Source organism: Bradysia coprophila, assembly GCF_014529535.1.
Source record: "Bradysia coprophila strain Holo2 chromosome X unlocalized genomic scaffold, BU_Bcop_v1 contig_473, whole genome shotgun sequence".
Taxonomy (NCBI): Eukaryota; Metazoa; Arthropoda; class Insecta; order Diptera; family Sciaridae; genus Bradysia; species Bradysia coprophila.
The window spans coordinates 610588-631125 of NW_023503340.1; the positions used below are offsets into that span (position 1 = coordinate 610588).

General features: G+C 37.5%; 1 protein-coding gene and 1 long non-coding RNA gene across 6 annotated transcripts in view; one reads left to right on the forward strand and one right to left on the reverse strand.

Moving 5' to 3' along the window:
• Positions 1 to 16487, forward strand: part of LOC119070122 — a 57680-nt gene extending 41193 nt beyond the window's left edge. The window contains exons 1-5 of one of the 5 annotated variants that reach the window (XM_037174440.1): positions 1020 to 1245; positions 9860 to 10140; positions 10226 to 10337; positions 10421 to 10560; positions 14071 to 16487. In XM_037174440.1, coding sequence (XP_037030335.1) covers positions 9900 to 10140; positions 10226 to 10337; positions 10421 to 10560; positions 14071 to 16154 — 2577 coding nt within the window. In that variant the 5' untranslated portion in view covers positions 1020 to 1245; positions 9860 to 9899 and the 3' untranslated portion in view covers positions 16155 to 16487. Of the gene's footprint in view, positions 1 to 1019; positions 1246 to 6861; positions 7158 to 9677; positions 9788 to 9859; positions 10141 to 10225; positions 10338 to 10420; positions 10561 to 14070 lie in introns of those variants that run through there. The other 4 variants (XM_037174441.1, XM_037174437.1, XM_037174439.1 and 1 more) reach the window with 4 other exon arrangements.
• LOC119070152 lies at positions 13652 to 14155 on the reverse strand. The gene is made up of 2 exons (XR_005086472.1): positions 14045 to 14155; positions 13652 to 13977 (listed from the first exon to the last, which is right to left on the reverse strand). It is a non-coding gene; the product is annotated as an uncharacterized LOC119070152 (long non-coding RNA).
• Positions 16488 to 20538: the final 4051 nt, after the last annotated feature.

A 20538-nucleotide genomic window follows, 5' to 3' on the forward strand; every position in this document is an offset into this window, starting at 1 on the left:
AATCGCTACAATTGCTAAAAGTTTCTCATATGCAGAATGAGCACCAGCTGGTGTACAAACAAAAACACTTTGTATTGTATACAATTCAAAGACAACCTACATACAGTGCATTTCTGCGTTAACGTCATCTACGCGCACATAACACGTATGAATGAAGTAAACACATTGTTAAGAATGCGTTTTGATTGTTTATCATACAATAAGTGTGTGTTAGCAGATCATACCAATACCATTGTTAGCAGATCCAGCCGGTGATATTCAGCTGGTGCTCATTCTGCATATGAAAAATATTTACAGGCTGTATGTCTCCGCTCCATACAAACTCTGACATTCGACTATACCTTGTGTTGACGGTCATTGCTCTACATAGAGTACTGAAACTGGACAGTGTATCATCCAAGCTTTGTAAATGTAAAAAAATGTGGAAAAATGTTCATACGAAATAGTATTCTATGTGCTGCTGTCACTCGAAGCACTTTTGCTTGAAGTTCGTTGATTTGATCGAAGATTACAGACGGCAAGTATATGACCAGTATTATTATAGAGTCTATTACTTCCATCGATCAAAGTATTCAAATCTTGTACTTCAATTTTTTTAACATGCATTTTACTACATAAACCACCATGTTACTTAGATCTTGTCATTATTTTTGTCGTCGCTATCGATAACAGATGTATAGTCAAATCGTGAGTTCAATGCTGAAAAGAATATGGAAATTGACTCGACTCCTAAATAGGGCCCACCAATTCACCCGTAATTCCCGTAATTTCCTGTTAACATCAGTGTTCATTTCAACTTTTGTCAAGATATTTTTCCCATTCGTCGTTCATTGGTTAACGTTTGACTTGTGACTCACAACATACACAACGAAGTGAATGGGTTGTGCACGATTTAGAATCCAACAACCATTAACAGTCAACTTCAACAGGTAAGTCAGGTATGAGTTAACTCAGACCAACCTTCAGACACATAAAAAGAAACCAGTAACAAAAACCAATACATTCAGTGTTATGATTTCGCATACCGCTGTATCAATCATAAGTTGAGTTAAAAGTTAAACTCTTCAATATTGTTGTGTGTTGTTGTTCTGCGTATGGTTTTTTTTTTGTTGTCTTCATTTAAACAGTCTTTGGTGAGTGAGTGAGCGAGTATAACACTGGAGGTGTATTAACTGTGTTGAAAATTGTTTTGGTCGCATATGTTCTGAATGTACCATGGATGTATTGGATAAAATCACACAAATGGTAAATATCTATATACACATCCCATAAAGATTGTCTTTAAAAATATCTGTATACAAAAAAAAGAAAAGAGAAATTGAGTTTAAAAATTATAATATTGGACTATCTCCAAGCGCGATTTTGTAGAAATTTGAATTCGACCTTGTGAATGAAATAAAATTATATTTTTGTCAACAAAAGCACCAAACTCAGTCTTATGTTGACGATACATTTTTTCCATTACGTCAACTTCCATTTGTCTTTTCTGCTTCTCATTTTTTTTTTCTTCTTTTCTTTACTATTACAATAGTATTTGATGTCATGACTCAAAACGATGCTATTTTGTTGAGTTTGCTGTGCTCTAATTACTTGCACAACTTCAACTTAAAATGTATACGAATTGTTACACGTCTCAGAAGTGCATGGATGGGTGAACGGATACAATTTTCTTTAAAAGAGTAACATATTTAAAGAAAAAAATTACTTTCCTTTAAATCAACATTTACGATGGCAGGCGATCGAGTTTACAAGAAAAGCATTTCCGGTGTTCTACCGTTGATAGCGTGGTATACTGGTATATACATATAATGATGTGATTCCTAGATGAAGAGAATGTTTAGCATTTCCTTAAATTGACAACAACTTTTTGCAAGTCGAAAAAAATGTATTCAATGCCTTTTAACAAGCGACTCTCCCATTCGTCAAGTGTAACATGAAACTATCGAGAAATTCTCTTTTTATATATATTTGACTCCTATTTACAGGGCAACTCTGTCATAAATATGTTGTATGCTGACGGAAGCATTACACGTTTTATTATCTGTTTCTAGCATCCACCAAGTCTTCCCTTAAATAAGTAATTATTTCAACGGTTTAGTTAAAATATCGAACGTGTATTACGATGTATTACATAAAATAAATTGAACAGGAAATGAAGTAACTTTCTAATTTAACATCTAAGTTGAGGAAAATTGGCGGAGACATGCGAATGTAACAGTTTGACATCGAATTTCATTTTGTTTCACGGAATTCTATTTTATTAATCAATGCTCCAATTACACAGTTTCTTGAAAAGGTTCTATATACTACCACTACGTATAAGTAATTATCTTTTCAATGAAACTTATATGACATGTACGGAGATAATGAAAAGTTCAAACGTTTAACATTTATCTTATCGAAATGTTGACTTTTACATTCCGACTCGTTTGTGAAAACCATCGTAACTCGCTTTAAAATTGAATTATAAAAGTCGAACTATTTTGATTGAAAAATTTGATCGACCAAAATTATGTTGGGTTAATAGGAACAAAAAGGTTTGTTTTCACCACTATGGTTAAACACACGAAAAAAGCTTGCGTGAGCAATCGAAGCAGTCTACTTTAATATCAAATTGCATTTTATTCATATCAATTGCATAAAATCCTTAGCCATACGCAAAACGTGCGGTGAGTGGGAACGAAAAGGGATGTCACTGGGAACGAAAATCGAAAGAAAATGTGAGAGAAAAAGCTGTTGTTTTGGCTCTATACCTGATGAGAGAATGAGACGTTTTCGGTTCGCATGAATAAAAAAAAATCTTTGTACTCTCTGGAGAACCGTACAACATACATCCCACCTGTCAAAATGTGAAACGATCGTCCCACAATGACTGAGCTGGTAGTTTTCAGTCACTATGAGCAAATCAACGCCAGCAAAAAATAATTATTCGTTATCTTATAACCGATAGCTCATAGTTGACACTGCAATTCGAAAATTTTGTAGTTGACTACCAAGATTATAATTGGCTACCAAACGTAATTTTCGGCAAAGATGTTTAGTATTGGAGAACTAAGCTAAGCATCAACTGAGGAAATTATTCTTCCTGCTTGCCTATTTACAGCTTGAATTTTTGGTAGTTGACTACGAAGCTGATAGAGAGGTGATAGAGATGTTTACTGGTAGTTGACTGCCAAACTGGTTGCCTATTTATAACTCAAGTATTTGGTAGTTCCAAACAGAAATTGAAAAAAAAAGAATGAACAGGCTTCAGGCGGTTCTACTCTTGTTAATCCTACCTTCACCGCCTTTCACTTTGTCGTATCAATAAAATTATTGCATGGCTAGAAATGCTTAGAGGGATTCTTTTGAATTTCGACTGACCGAAATCGGCGCTATTTTTTCCGGGACTTTTTTATATATGTCTAGTTAGGCCTTGGTGCCTAGGCCCCAAAACCAGTCTCAGACATTTTTGATCTTCCATACCTGGCTGGTTGTAAGTGGCCAAAAGTCGAAAAATGAGGTTTCGTAGTTCGGATTTCATTTCCGTAAGGTGGCGCGGACACGGGCGTGTATGGGTTCGTTGGAAAGCTGAGGTCAAGTACTCCTGGGGCAAATATTACCTTCATAAAATTTGCTGATAATCGGCCGAAAATATGACTTCTGGAAAATTTCTCAGAATCGATGGAACCTCCGTGAACTTTGATGAGTGCTGCGACCTCACTAATGCAATTATTTTATTAAATTATTACTTATTATGAATGTGGAAGGCCTCAGCTTTACAGCGATACGCATATTTAGTAGTTTGGCGGAGTGAAACACACAGTTTTCATCTGTTACGTAGTCACGTACCAAACTACTAAATATGGATATCGGTGTAAAGCTGAGGTCCTCCACATTCATAATAAGTAATAATTTAATCAAATAATTGCATTAGTGAGGTCACAGCTCTCATCAAAGTTCACGGAGGTTCCATCGATTCTGAGAAATTTTCCGGAAGTCATATTTTCGGCCGATTATCATCAAATTTTATGAAGTTAATATTTGCCCCAGGAGTACTTGACCTCAGCTTTCCAACGAACCCATACACGCCCGTGTCCGCGCCACCTTACGGAAATGAAATCCGAACTACGAAACCTCATTTTTCGACTTTTGGCCACTTACAACCAGCCAGGTATGGAAGATCAAAAATGTCTGAGACTGGTTTTGGGGCCTAGGCACCAAGGCCTAACTAGACATATATAAAAAAGTCCCGGAAAAACTAGCGCCGATTTCGGTCAGTCGAAATTCAAAAGAATCCCTCTTAACCTAAAAACAGAAAATGTCTCAATAAGAATTCAAGAGTACATTCTGCTATCAAATGGCAATATTGAAATTTAGTCGTTCATTATTCAAATTTAATGCGCACTGTATGACATTAATTATGAAATTGTTGTGCACAAATGACGAGTCGCAGACATTCGGGAGATGCCCCGGCAAGTTCATCTAGTTGAAACAGTAATCAAAATCGTTTAACAGTTAAAAACACTTACATTGTCAGCTGAAAAACAGATGAAACAAAATGTGACACTTGTTTGAAAGTCGCCGACTGTAAGTCGATTCCTTAAAAAATTATGGGAAAATTTGTCTTTCACAAACTCTCAAAGGACATTTTTTAAGTGGCAAATTACATATATTCCGACAAGAGCTCTAGAAAACTCACCATGAACTGTTAATATGTACTCCATATCTCTGTTTTCCTTCCCATGAATCCATTTTCCTTTGTTCAACTGCATTATCGTTCCCACTTTCCATCGTTATTGTCTGTATATGAACCACTACGAAAATGGCCACTGAAACACAAATTCGAAAAGCGGTTTAGTACTTGAATGCTTCCGTATTCAGAAAATGTGCTTTATGCATGAACTCAATGCGAGGAAAATATTCAGTGCAGTTTTGTGTGTAGATCACGTACCAGTCAAGCAAAAAAACAAAACAAAAAAAAAACAAATTTGTTAACAAACAAAAAACGACAATGCGGTAAAAATGAAATTCCTGAAAATCACATTGTTTCAATTAATTTTTATTTTTTCTTGGATCTTATGAAATGAAACACAAAAACAAATTCCATTTCTCTTTGTTCGCCAATATTTGCATGAAAACATAATTCTCATTTAAAATCATTTTCAACCAAAGAATCGAAAAAAAGGCTAGTGAAAGAATGGTAACAGATCGGTGTTGCGGAATGTGGATCTATCCAAGGATGCACACCCCAATAGTATATTCAGCCATGGGATTCACTGCGACAGTTTAATAATTGGCAATATCTAAGACGTACCATAACACTGCTCCTAGCATGAACACTGAATTGACAGGTGTCAAATTTGAAAACTATAATGATAATAGCTACTGCTTAAGATTGTTTATAGTGTATGTTTTAACCACGACAGGATAAAGGTTTATTTTACTCTGCCATGTTTTTACTCGTATACAACGAAACCAAACCAAGTCATCTGTCATTTCATCAGCCCCCGATTATTTTCTAGGAGCGACGAACATATAAACTGAACCCTTAGATTATTGTTACGAGTAACATGAGAGCATTTAATTTATACCTCATGTCTTTAAGTCCGAAAGCCTTATTTTTCACAATTCCCGTCCTTCTGTCAACCCCTTCAGCAGTCTAGGGAGAAGAACTATCGCTCTGAGAAGTTTACCGCAGATGCGTAATGTACTATTACACCTAGATATGTATCTGGCAGTTTTGTGGTTTACATTTCATTTAGGTGAAAAGTTTTGTTTTGATTCGAGGCGAGGTTTAGGTCAATAAACACACGAAACGTGACATTCCCAAGTTTTTGTACCGTCTTATGTACACAACTTTACACGTGAACAAAACAAGAAATGCATTACAGGGTGCCAGGCATGAGCGCCGACGGAGAAACCTCGGCGGCGGCTAGCCGAAAAAAAATTCTCGGCGGCGGCGAAAAAATCGGCTTGAGCCGGCTTAAAACGGCTCGGCTGGAGGTTTCTTTCAACTTTTTTTCAAAATAAAAACGTTTAGATAAATTCATGGAAAATGAACTAGTAAGCATGAAAATGAAATTGTACGGAAAGCGAAAATGTAGGTAGATTAGGTTGTTCAAAGTGCAAGTGGAACTGGTCTTGTTACAAGCAAGTCTCTAAGTCTAAGGTTCACTAACACGTCAAGTTTTATTGCCTAAAAACTTGAACTAAATGGAAAATCATGCTCCGGTACACTCATTTAACTCATTAAGAAAATGGTTTTCGAGAAGAAATCGAAAGCTCACGAAAATCAAGTAAAAATTGAAAAGAAAAAAAAATCGAGAAAATTCGCAAAGATCGATAAAGTTTTCTCAAATTTGTGAATTAACTGATTGTGCGCCTTCGGCTCGTTCCGCAAAGGTCATACTTGCCAAAACAACAAACTTAGAAGCGAGGACGTAATATACCATTCTGGAAAATTCATGAAAATTCAAGAAAATTTTCAAAATTTTCTTAATTTTGAAAAAAAAAATCAAAATTGTCCTGAGCTGCTTAGGATCAACAGGAATCTCGGTCTTCAAAATTATTTCACCCATTCACCTTTCGAAATCTTTATTTCATTTTCCAGCCGTTTCAAGCCGGCTTGAGCCGTGTTTTTGGCACCGGCTCGGCTTGCTCAAAAATGGCCGGCGGCGGCTAGATCGGCGGCTTATTTTCGGCGGCGCTCATGCCTGTTATGTGCATCTCGGCTGTACGCGTGGTTTTAGGCTCTGACGTAACATTAGTCGCTTTCGTGCAGGGAGCGAAAAGACATACTCTCTCGACTAATTTACCTCGGCAATGTCGTTGTTCTAGCAAATTATATGCTGCAATCAAATTGATTCGTAGAATTTCAGTTATACGAGGTCCTCCACGTTACAAGTATCGCAAACCGATCTTTTTTTTAGTTTTGTTAAAAGAACTGAAAAGTTTCTGTACAATTTTAATTGAAATATTTCCGCGTGTTAATTCACTTAATGCAGTTCCAACCCACCCGAAACTAATTAGCTCAGATATTTTCAGTGAATTAAACAAAAGATGTAGAAATGTTTTGCGATTTCATCGAAAAACAGTTAAAAGGGGCAAGTGTATACTAAATACTATACTTGTAGTTGAAGTGAAATGTGATTTTTTTTTTTGAAAGAGTCAAGTGTGTGATCTTTGAATGTTCTTAATCGAAATAAAAAGGTTGAGCATGGGAAAGGGACACATTTTTGAATGTTTGCAAATTATTTACAAAATAATATTAAATACGTAAAATTGCTTAACATTTTCGTTTGTAGAATTCATTCGAGCCCATATATCGTTAGTTGTAAAACTATTCATCAGAAAATAGACCACAGAATACTAATCCAAAGAATTTATTTAGACTGATTGTTGTTGATTCACGACTTGTGACTCGCGTGAAACAAATCTTAGGATGTTGGTTACATCCTCAGACCTTTAACGAGTAGGTCACTACACACTACAGTCATGAAACACTCTTTGAGGTAGGGTGATAAGGCGACGGAATGAAAAGTATTTCGCTCAAAGAGACTGTAGTGACTATAACACGTTAAACTTCTGAGGATGTTGACAACATCCTTAGATTTGTGTCACGTGTGTTACAAGTCGTGAATCAACAACAATCAACATTGGTAAGTTATAAGTTTTTCAGCTTTTTGCGGCGATAAGGCGATGGAGTGAAAAGTATTTCTTATGAAAAGCGTTTCATGACTGTAGTGATTCACGAGTTAAAGTTCTGAGGATATTACCAACGTCCTTAGATTTGTGTCACATGAGTCACAGGTCCAGAATCAACAGCAATCAGTTTATATACATTCGTCAGTTATTCAGAGATGCTTATTTGTATACATTTTAATGCTATAATCAAAATGTTCCGAATTCAAACTGTAATCGAAAACAATTTCAAGATGATCTCTTACAAGTTCTGGAACGTATTTCGAAAATGTCTACTATACACCGTAGGGTGGTCTTGAACCCAGTAAACCGAATGATGCACTGAGATCCAGGAAGCCTTGTTATAGGTTGTACTTTATCGGCAGAAGCAAGAGGTTCTTACAAAGCTGAGTCTTTATTGAATAGCTGACTTCGATACTTCGAATTGTATGAAAAAAAAAAAAGTTTCTTACAAAAGTACACAATAAGAATTTATGAGAATGCTATGCTTGAAGCTTATTTCAATATTTATTCACACTCCCATAAATTCCTCAAGGAGAAACAGGAGACAAACTTCTGCTTTAGGTCTGGTTATAGTTGTTCTGCTTGTTCTGCTTATCTTCTCATCTTCTCTTTCGTGTTCTTTCATATCACATTTTTAGCCCCGTACGAAGTACTGGGGGCTTATAAGATTAATATGCCGTTTGTAACACGTTGAATTGGAAGCAGACAGTAAGGGCAAAGCATTTGGTTATGTTCATAGATGACGAATCCGCAATAAAAAAAAATGTCCGTCCGTCCGTCCGTCCGTGACCCCTCTAGCTTGAGTAAATCACAACCTTTTTTCAAAATTCTTTTTTTCCCCGATTGGTATCGACAAAAGTAAGGTCAAGTTCGAAAATTTGAATGGTAGGGTCGGCCCTTCCAGAGCTAGGGCCCTATAAGTGTTTTTCAGTCTTTCGACGATATCTACCGAAATACGCACGCAATGGCTGCTTGTGATATATCAAATGAAAGGTACTGACGAGTAGAACAAAGTTGCTGAACATTGTTTTTGGGTAAGATGCAACGTGGGCTTGTTGGGAGGGCTCAAAGGTCGTTACTCGGCCCTAAGTGTTTTTTGCACATAAATCGAGTAAATCTCATCCGATTTTGCTAATTTTTGTTGTATATGGAAGGTAATTGAATACCGAATAGAATGTGGCGAAAAAAGTTTCAAGTTTGGGCCCTTGGACTAAGGCCGCTACTCGGCCCTAAGTGTTTTTCTGCACATAAATCGAGTGAATCTCATCCGATTTTGCTAATTTTTGTTGTATGTGGAAGGTAATTGAATACCGAATAGAATGTGGCGAAAAAAGTTTCGAGCTTGGGCCCTTGGACTAGGGCCGCTCCTCGGCGCTAAGTGTTTTTTGCACATAAATCGAGTAAATCACATCCGATTTTGCTAGTTTTTGTTTCATTTGAGAGGTAATTGAATACCCAATGGAAAGTTGGCAAAAAATTTTGGGTTTCTAAAATAATGTCGTAAATTGTTTGTTTTATTTGAGAGGTACTTCGTACGGGCTTTCGTAATTGCGCTATGCGCAATTTTAAAAATGATCACTTTCAGTAAATTTGACCATGCCCAACTTGACTTGCATTTTGGTAACAGACGCATTAGAGGGTTGTAGATGTATTAGGGTTCCGGGTTTATTACCGCTACGGAAGCTAGGAGCATTTTGCATAAAGCTCTAAAGTCAGCAAAAGGCTCTGCGAAGCTTCCTACTGTTTATGTTTACACGACAGATTAATATTGTTTGCTTGCATTCACTTTACATTTATCAACTTTTACTCAATCGGCGTGTATCTACCAGCGTAGTATCCCTATCACTTAAATACTGACATTGGCTTATCGACTATACATGTATTATCGATGGTATCTAATCGGAAAGAAAAAAAACCCGCTCTGTTCATACATTTAATTCCTACTACGAGCTAAATATTATTGTTTATCATCGATGAACATTTGTTAGACTTAAAAATTAATTACCAGAATTTAGTGCTCACTTTGCTGCGCTAATCTACGGTTGTCGATACTCCAATTGTCTGACATTTATTATTGCTTTCAAGTGTTCAAAACGTATTATTATGCATAAATTTACAGTGTGCCAGTCGAAAATATCACACAATTAATTTCTGTATTTACTTCTTATTACAGATTCCGATTATAGAACCGCCATTCATATCATTCCGTTAACATGACACCAAGATTATTGAAGAATAATGACTCACATCTGAACTACAATATAATATTGGCCATAGGGATTTTCTTCATACACACCGAAGCACAGCAGATACCTTTAGTTCGCTTGCCATCAAATACACTTTTAAAGTACACAGCGTACAAAGATGTATCAATATTGCATTTTAGAATACCATCCGATACGCGAACAGCATATTTTAGCTTTAAGGCTTATGAAGAGAAAAAAAGTGCCTTCCGTAAGTTCTGTCGTTTTTCTTGTTTTTCGTTTCTGTTTCACATTTATCATTTTTACTAACCGAAAACAAAATGTTCCACCTACAGAGAGAGAATGCACACCCAAAAATGTTTCATTGCATTTGAAAGCTGGCAGCTATCCGGTTATAAGTCCGGAAAATATCACATTTCCAAAGCACTTTTTGAATGCAGCTCAAAGGTAAAATGTGAATTTGATTTGATGCAAAAATGTTTTAAATTTACAATCGAAATTTCTCACCCGATTATTATTTTACCGTTCAGATTTGACATCCAAAGTTTACAATTTCTATCAGACGGCACCACAAAACGTTTGAGCATCGATGGTCCTCATCCGGGTAATTGGTTTGCTGTTGCTTTTCTGAGTTGGACCGATCCAAATAATGATCGCATCGAGCAGCAAGGTAAATAAGAATCAAAATTTGTTCATGTAATTGCAAATTGTCTTACGATTCAAGAGTATACCGTTCAGCTATAAGGTGGTGGAATTTTCATAAAACAAAGAATCGAGCATCTTGAAAATTAATTTTTATAAAAAAATGACGAGCAACACATACCGTTCAAAGATGTTTTACGTTCCGGTTTTCGAAATAGATGTTAACTACTAACCGGCTGGGTACGAAACGAACAACTTGAGTTGCGAACTTAACATTAGATTTGTCATCGAACTTACTGCAAATGAGACGTCCGCTCTTTTTTCAAAAACCAAAATCCCTGTCGCCAGTCCACTTAAATTTTCGCAAACACTTTTATTCGTTCAACAGGGAATACCGACAAGTTTTTATAAATCAACCCTTTTGTTGTAATGGTACAATGAAGTAGCTCTGAAGAATGTGCTGCTTTCGATGGTCCATGACCACTGTCTTCTGAGAAATGCTCTCTTGATTATGTCCAAATTTTCCAAAATTTATTTTTTACTTTTGGTGAATTTTGTCACTGACCTTGAGACCGAACTCAGCGCCCTTTTCCTCAATATTTGTTAAGTTTTCTTCAACGATACCAACATTCCGTCCCATTAAGTCTAGGTCGTCGGCGTAGCCTCACAACTGACTCAGCCGTCTGAAGATTGTATCGATGGTTTCTACGTTGCTTTATCGTATAGCTCTCAATAACAATGTTGAAGAAAAGCGCTGTCAGTCCATCACCTTGTCTAAGTCCTTCCAAGGCTTCAAAGATTTCAGAGAGATTTTTACCGGTTCTGACCATTGGTCTCACATCTGATTAAGTCACTTTATCCAAATCGATGAGTTTTCTGGGATATCCAAGTTCCACCATCGCACTCCATAGCCTCCTCCGAAAAACTTTGCCATATGCAGTTTCAAAATCAACAAATGGTGTAAAGTAACATTGAATTCTCCGCATTTCTTCATCATCTGCCTGATGATGAACAACTGGTCTGTTAACGAGCGATTGTTGCGGAAACCACTCTGATGGTCACCGGTACTCGGCTCCGAATGAGACGCTACCATAAAATATCCGCAAACATTTTGAATGCAGCGTTCAATGGATTAATTCCTCTGTAGTTGCTACATTGCAATTTGTCACCCTTCTTGTACACTGGCAGACTGTTTGTATCGGGTAACTCAATATTAGGGCGTACCGAATTTTGCAAATTTTAAGGACCGCGATAGCCTGTGTGCGGAAAACGTATATCATCGAAAACTGTGTCCGGGCATGTGGTTGATGGATCCAATGGAGCCATGGAAGAAGTCCCACCGGGCGACTTTAAGTTTCCGAAGGTCATAATTCGGAAAGTTGATAGTATTTTTGAAAACAATGTTCTAGCGGAATGTAGAGCTTTGAAAACTCTACAAAACTACCGAAGAAACCGATGGTCCAAAAGGTGTCACTGCCAAGATTGCCTAACATCGAAAATGTGACCTTTTGGTTTTTGACTTATATTTCCTGAGAGACAAATGATTTTGTTTAGCCTGTGGTATGAGATCGTAGAGGAGGTCGAGCACTACCAGTACACTAGGCATGTCCCGATCGGATATACTCTTGAAATCACTTTTATAACATTTGTGAATGGAATTTTTAAGAGTGGCCACGTCGCCCACGAAGCAAGTGCAGACACTGCAACCGGTACTGGTGAGTCGAGGACACCTTGGCCAGTAAGTATGCATAATATTCCATGACAGTAGCTGAACTCTTTCACAAAATATTTGTTATTTCGATGGCACATGAATTGAAAAACTATACTACGAACTTCAATTTTTCGTAAATATATCGAAAAATATGTATAATCTGTGTATTTGCAACGAAATCGACTTGTTACTACTATTCGTGGGTGAAATAACTAATTAAATCGATTATTTCTCGTTTTTCTCATAAATTCAATTTATTCCGATTTTGTAGTACAAAGTGTGCCACATCGAAATCACAGATATTTTGTGAAAAAGTTCAGCTACTGTCGTGGAGTATTATGCATACTTACTGGCCAAGGTGTCCTCGACTCAACAGCACCGGTTGCAGTGTCTGCACTTGCTTCGTGGGCGACGTGGCCACTCTTAAAAGTTCCAATTAAAAAGTTAAAAAAAGTGATTTCAAGTGATTTCATCGGGACATGCCTAGTGTACTGGAAGTGCTCGACCTCCTCTACCACCTCATACCACAGGCTAAAAAAAATTATTTGTCTCTCAGGAAATATAAGTCAAAAACCAAATGGTCACATTTTCGATGTTAGGCAATCTTGGCAATGGCACCTTTTGGACCATCGGTTTCTTCGGTAGATTTGTAGAGTTTTCAAAGCTCTACATCCCGCTAGAACATTGTTTTCAAAAATACTCTCAACTTTCCGAATTATGACCATCGGAAACTTAAAGCCGCCCGGGGGGACTTCTTCCATGGCTCCATCGGATTCATCAACCACATGCCCGGACACAGTTTTCGATGATCTACGTTTTCCGCACACAGGCTATCGCGGTCCTTAAAATTTGCAAAATTCGATACGCCCTACTCAATATCGGACCAAAGAAAGTAATGGAAACGCTTTTGCTTTAGAATTATTGAAAATTGTTTTTTTGGTGGAATTGGTTTTCTCTTTGTAGGTTCTGTAGATCGAACCGCTTCAAACTTCCTTAAAATTTTCAAAAAACCAAATTTCCTCAACCAAATATTTATTTGGGTTCAAAACTGTGTCCCACTCAGCGCTTATTAAATTAACATCAACACACACATGCACACCACTCAATTATGAGTGACTTATTTATGAAATCATTAATGCACACCGAATAATTACGGTCAAATGAACGGACAAATAACTCGTTACTAAACTAACTGATCCGAATAATAATTTTCCACATTTTTCTCTCCATTCATTCATTCATTCGATATAATTTATAGTGCCAAAGGACATTTATAAATAAACGAGAGTTAACTAACAAGTTATCGGCTAGAATTCATGTATACAACGATTTTAGATAAGTAATTCAATCGATTCACACACAGCCGAGAAAAAAAAATTTTGTGCCTCTACGTCATGTAACGGTTTTTTTTCCTGCACCCATAAGCGGTTTTATATCATTCAACCTAAATGGTTTAATCAAATTACTTCAACGCAAAAGTGAAATCATTTTCCATGCTTTTCACATGTAATACGATTGAAACCAATTCACCTGTGCTGAGCCCATACCATACTCAACATATTGTATACAATCATAAATTTCAACCCATTTTCCTCGCCCGCCACCCCCGATGTTATGTTGACCTTATCAATTTTGTTGTATCCAAACCGAACGTCGGTCGGTACAATATATTCATGTCATGCTTCACACAGCTGTCTATAATAGAATGTAATGTATGGGAGCGAAACATATCACCTAAAATTGAACATCGCATTAGAATTGCAATTAATTGCTCAATGATATCATTTGTCCCAATACTCACACCATCTAAATTATATATATTTTCAGGATTGGCGGCATCCTGTGAAACCCTATTGCTCTCCGAAATGGCTGTCACAAGAACAATGCCCATTATGTTGAATGAGGGCACTTTGTACAATAATACACTTGTAAGCAACGTCTCCGAACCAATTAATTATAAATTCTTTGTTCCGAGAAGTGTGGACTACATTACATTGAGGATAGTTGTTCAAAGCATCTGCATGGATTGTACCGAAATTAGTGTGTACATTCAAGCGAATGGACTGCCGAACATTGACAACTATATGCAAAGGGCCATTGTGCATGCAAATCAGACGAACGAGTTGTCGATGGACTTTTATCCGCAGCAAAATAGTTGGCACTACATCGATGTGAATTTTATGTATGATGATGACCATCTCAAAAACGTTACCGCCGACAATGAAACCGTTCATGCGGTCGATTTCGGTTTAATGATCACCCACGAAATGGATGAGGACAATATGGTGATACCAGTGACCAAAATTCCTGTGCGACGAAATTTCGAATATTACGAACTGTTACGGCAAACGTATCGAGAGTTCTTCATGTTCGACTATGACCTGTTGCCGGATGTGAACGGAACGGTTCCGGCATTTCTAAATCTGACTGGCGGCACACCGGCTGCATTTCAATTTGTTGTTGGTGATGTGTATGATATTGGTGGTACGCTAAGCTTTGCCGTTGCGATGAAAGACACGATCAAAGAGAGTATTTTCGAAAAACCAATAACTAGCGGTGCTATTGCTGAAAAGCTCGTAGATAGTAGTAGCATAGACTCGAAACAACAATTAGTTAGAAGTAATCAAACAATAATTATCTGTATGCGATTAGAGGAGCCGGGAATACCGACCTGGCCGGATAAGTGCACGTATGGTAGAACCGAACTGCCGGCAGCTAGCATTGTTAACAACACAAACGAAGACACTAGCACGGGATTGATTCATGTACCGTTTCCGGAATCGGGTAAATGGTTTGTCACAATGGGACTATTCTGTCACGGAGCTGAGACAGCTACAAAGAGTACAATCATCGATAGCGTTAAAGAGTTTATTCTTAAGCATGTTAAACTGTTGGACACCCTTAAAGCTCCGTGTGCCTGCAGGAATCAAAGCGAATTTTATAAATTTTGTATCAACGACAAGGATTGTCTGGCGGGAATGAACGAAACGGAAACGTTAAAAGTCAAAGAATGTTTTATGGACTCGAAATGTACGAAAAACTATGAAGACATCGCAAAACAATTCGATTTGCATCACAAACTCGCAACCGAGCAAACTGTGGCTAGTGATTCGTCGTGCAATGCGAGCGTTGTGTTTACGATATCGTCCAGCCCGTGTGTGGCCGGTCGATGTGGACGGTATGGACGTTGCTATCATTATATGTCCGGTGGATTTGTATTTTCGACATGCTTATGCATAAAGGGCTATCGCGGCTGGGACTGCACGGAGGACAGTCAAGTACCATCAAGTTTTTCCATTTTAATTGCATTACTCCTACTAACCTTAAGCAATTTGCTATTCATCCCCTCCATTTATTTCGGCATACGGCGAAAGTATTACACCGAGTCGGTCATCTACTTTTTCGCCATGTTCTTTTCCATATTCTATCATGCGTGTGATTCGGGCGAAGATGAGTACGGCTTCTGTTTGGTGAAAATCGGAGTCTTACAATTTTGTGACTTCTACTGTGGTCTGTTAGCTATTTGGGTCACCCTAATTGCGATGGCACATATTCGCCAAACATTCGTGTCGCTGTTGCATATTGGTGGTGCCATTCTTCTAGCATTCGGTACAGAATTGAACAAACAGTCATTGTGGGTGTTCCTGGCACCGGCGCTAACTGGACTGTGCATCATATCGGTTAGCTGGGGATGGAAATGTCGTCGAACTGGTAAATGGTTTCCAGCTCGGAAATATTTGGCCATTTTTCTGCCCATCGGTATGGTGCTCGTTATGGTCGGCTTGGTATGCTATGCGTTTCTCCAAACACGGCAAAATTATCATATTGTACATTCCATTTGGCATATGGTTATGGCAATGAGTATACTATGCCTTTTGCCTAGCAACAAGTCATTTCTGCCGAAATGCTAGCAGCGGCTGTGTGCACGGTCCAATTATAAATTTTATTTATTTCAAAATTAATTTAAATTTTCACAATGATTTTCTCTCGTTTTATTGTTTGAATGAAAATTATGGGGAAAACTATACATTATATACACGGTCGCTGTTCATGAAAGCCTTAAAATAAATTTAGTCGACTGATTTTGTCAAAACGTGTGTTTGTTTATGATTTTGTTTTTAATAAAATCGCGTGAAAGATAGACGGTAAAATAAATAAAATTGATAAATTTAATCAACCGAAAACCACAGAGCCGACGAACAAAGAAACAAAAGAGATGAAAACAAAAAACACACAACATTCGTCAAAGGGGTTCGGTTTCAGTGCTGTGCTGTACGGACACAAAAGATTTTTTGTGCAGAGAAAATTGATTTGAAGAGATTGTGATCGGACTAAAATGAATTAAATGTTTGAAAATCGACAGACAAAGTGATAGATTTTGAACTCATTTCGTTCGATATCGGATTAAAGCGGTGAATCGGTCGATTTGCAGGTCTTGCGAAATTAAAATCACTTCGCGGTCATTCGAATGGGCGCGACAAGTGGATATGTTTATTTGCTAGAGGGGGTATAGATCTCTTCGTTTGGTGAAACTGATGACGGAAACGTGAGGAATAGTGGGGAAAAGTGTGCAAACTAATCGAAACCAACTTCACAATTTCACAAAGTAATGAATAAGTGAGTGCGTCCAATTCTTTGAAATGAACACGGGGAATTCCCTTAGAAGCAAAGTTGGTTGTCATTAGTTTGCACACAAAACCGAACCGTCGATCGTCACGCCAGCGGTCATTTTAGTGATCTATTGGGAAATGGCATCGCTGTTGGTTGATGCAGTGCTAAACGAGCACAGTATGAGGCTATGATTAGAAGCACGCGAATTTCAGATTGAGCCTGACATTACGACCAGCGCCGATTCTTTGGGAATATTTGGGAATCAATTCGGCTTTTCGGTGGGTTTTGACGGTAGTCTACCTCAATGGTTTTGACATTAGGTTTCTCTTTGTTGCACACAATGCAGTGTCAGTCCAAGGTCTTTTTGCTAGGTGATGTCATTTTCAACCAAGCAATCTGCGCAACCTTCATATTAGAAACCCACTAGAAACCGGTGGCGATCCAATTGTCAACCGACAATGCATGAACAAATTCCTTAATATATTAAACAAGAATAGACCGGCTAAAGCCTGGTGAGGTCTTTTTTCTAATTTCTGTTTGGAACTACCAACTACCAACTATTTGACCTACCAAAACTACCACATTTTCGAATTGCAATGTTAACTGTGAACTATCGGTTTTCAGATAATTATTATTTGCCTGGTGTTGATATGCTCATGGTGGCTTTGCAATTTTGAATGTCAATCCAGCTCACAACTACCAAAACTACCGACTACCAAATTTTCGATTTATAAATAGGCGAGCAGTTAGAATAACTTTGGCAGTCAATTTTAGCCTTGGTAGTCCAACTACCGAATTTTCGAATTGCAATGTTAACTGTGAGCTATCGGTGATCAGATAACAAATAATTATTATTTGCCTGGTGTCGATATGCTCATGGTGGCTCTGCAATTTTGAATGTTAATCCAGCTCGAAACTACCAACCACCAAAAATACCAACTACCGACTGAGAGCTACCAAAACTACCAAATTTGTGGAACAGACAGACGGACAGACAGACGGACAGACAGACGGACAGACAGACGGACAGACAGACGGACAGACAGACGGACAGACAGACGGACAGACAGACGGACAGACAGACGGACAGACAGACGGACAGACAGACGGACAGACAGACGGACAGACAGACGGACAGACAGACGGACAGACAGACGGACAGACAGACGGACAGACAGACGGACAGACAGACGGACAGACAGACGGACAGACAGACGGACAGACAGACGGACAGACAGACGGACAGACAGACGGACAGACAGACGGACAGACAGACAAACCGGCCATAATAGGGTATTTTTACGCGGACATTCCATTTTACTAAAACCCATGGAGGAAGAGTAGTGTTATTGTTTTTCTGTTTTTTTTTTGCATTTCTAACGCCAGGCTTATTGCAACGACATCTATTGGCGAAATAGCGAATCATATTTGTATGGGTAGAGTAGAAGACTTTGAACGATGGATGAAGGAGTCAATACTATTAGATCATCAATTCTCTAGAATCGCGACAGAGTAAAACACGACTCTATAGTATGACCTATTCTCAGTTGTAGTCTCACACAACATTTCATTTCGCTCCATTGTTGAGCTATTTGATTTATTTCCTACGGCCTGGAAATCAATCTGTTCCGAGCCTTAATTGGAACATTGAACCGTTGAATTTGTTGTTCTACTTTATTACTAGGACTCCGTTGGTATCAATTAAATAATTAACAAATTACCATGGAGCTGTTTCTTTGAAGTCGAGTTACTGATCAAACAGATCAGAAAATTCTATTAATACAAACTAGACGTTAAGTTAAGTGAATAGATTAACGTATTGAAAATATCTCTTTGGACGAAATTACAGTCACGAAATGCTTTAATTTTTTTTTTTTTAATTATTATATTATGTTGAATATATGGTACATAAAATATGCAACAATTTGGATGGAACACTCGCAAGAGTTTCTGATCTAAAAATTAGCCGATAAATTGGTTGAAGTAGCTTAAATATGAATTCGTCTCGTAAATTTTTTAAATTTTCAAAGGGTTGTGCTTGTTTATTCCTACTCCGATTTACATTTCCTTTTCTTTTATCCAATCTATCCCGTCCCGGAACTACTCGAAAGTCAATTCAAGATTTCAATCGTTTAAATAAAACACGTTATTGAATTTCGTATACCTTCGAGATGATAAGCCTCCTGTCAGGCTGACAGTGTCAGCCTTGAAAATATTTCTAAAATCTATTTGCTCTGAAGCAGCTGAAAAATGTTTAAAGGAAACACTTTGCTCAACTAAGTAAACATTACCGGTGATCTGTTCCAAGACCGAACCGTGATGTGTAAATAAATTTTTTTGTATTAAGGCCATGTTAAAGTGCCTTACATTCATTTCCGATAGTAAACCACTTTAAGCTGGCCTTAAATTAAATGATGACTGAATTAAATGGAAATATTTTTTTTTAAATTTGCGAACAATATCTCCATTTTTGGCTTGATATTTGGGTCCCCCAGGAAATTTCTTTTGTTACAATCATAGCGTCCTAGCTTCCCAGCACTAACTGAAAAAAATGTGTGGAGTCTAATGGAATAATACTGCGCTTCTTTCGTACAGACAAAATACATGTTTTGTTGATGTGAGTTTTGTATGAAAATATGCGTAACGTACCTTCCAAATTTGACTTCTGAAATTCGAGTGTTAATGCTTGGAGCTAGAGTGCTATGTAGTAAACAGTTTAGACTAGTTACGCCACCGGAAGCGTACGTTTCGATATTAAATTTACATCTCACGTTAAATTACATATTTTTCTAGCCCGTGTAGTGATGATGCGAGTGAGTTGTTTCACCGTAAATTAACATTATGAAATACGTAGCGTTGAGATCGAAAATGATAAACCTAAGATTTATGTTCGACAAAAAAGTATTTAAGGTAAAGAAAAGAAACATTTTAGTTAAGTGTATGAAAAATAAATGTAATTTTGTAAAATATAGCCAATTCCGACAGGGTTTGACTGACTTGATCTTAATAAAACGTTGAATCCATTACACAAAAAAGCTTATTGTGCACCAAGTCTGGAAAATTAGGACGTGGGCTATTTACAAAAAAAAAACTCGACTTTGTGCAAAACACGGTATGTACACACTATATTTTCTGCAACAATGCATCGAATAATCAATTAGTCTAAATGTCATCAAATGAAATTTCGATACATTGTTGCAGAAAAGAGTTTGTGATGAGTACTCTTTCGATTAACATTATGCCTTATATAGGCTCAGGTCAATTTAAAAAAAAAACACATTCGAACGACGGTAATACAATTTTCTGTCAGTGTCAGAATGACATCGAGTGCAAAGTACTTTATTAGGCTCTGAACGTATAATATACATCGTGACCCTAATAAAGTACTTTTCCTAACTAGTGTTAAAATATCTCGACATCGTCGCTTATTTCCAACATCGTTTAGGAAAAGCATTCTTCCTAACTTATGCTAAAAGGCTTTTTTTTAGCGAAATCTCTTCCATCAATCTCTAATTCCCTAAAAAAGCATTTTAGCATGTGTTAGGAAAATAACTATTGCACCGAGATTCATACAACGATTTGTGCAACAGAGTCATCTAAAGTTGGCAAATTTTGCACATTGTGATGTTAAGTTGCATAAAGTATTACTTAACTGGAACGCTCTTAATCAATTTTATTTACTTT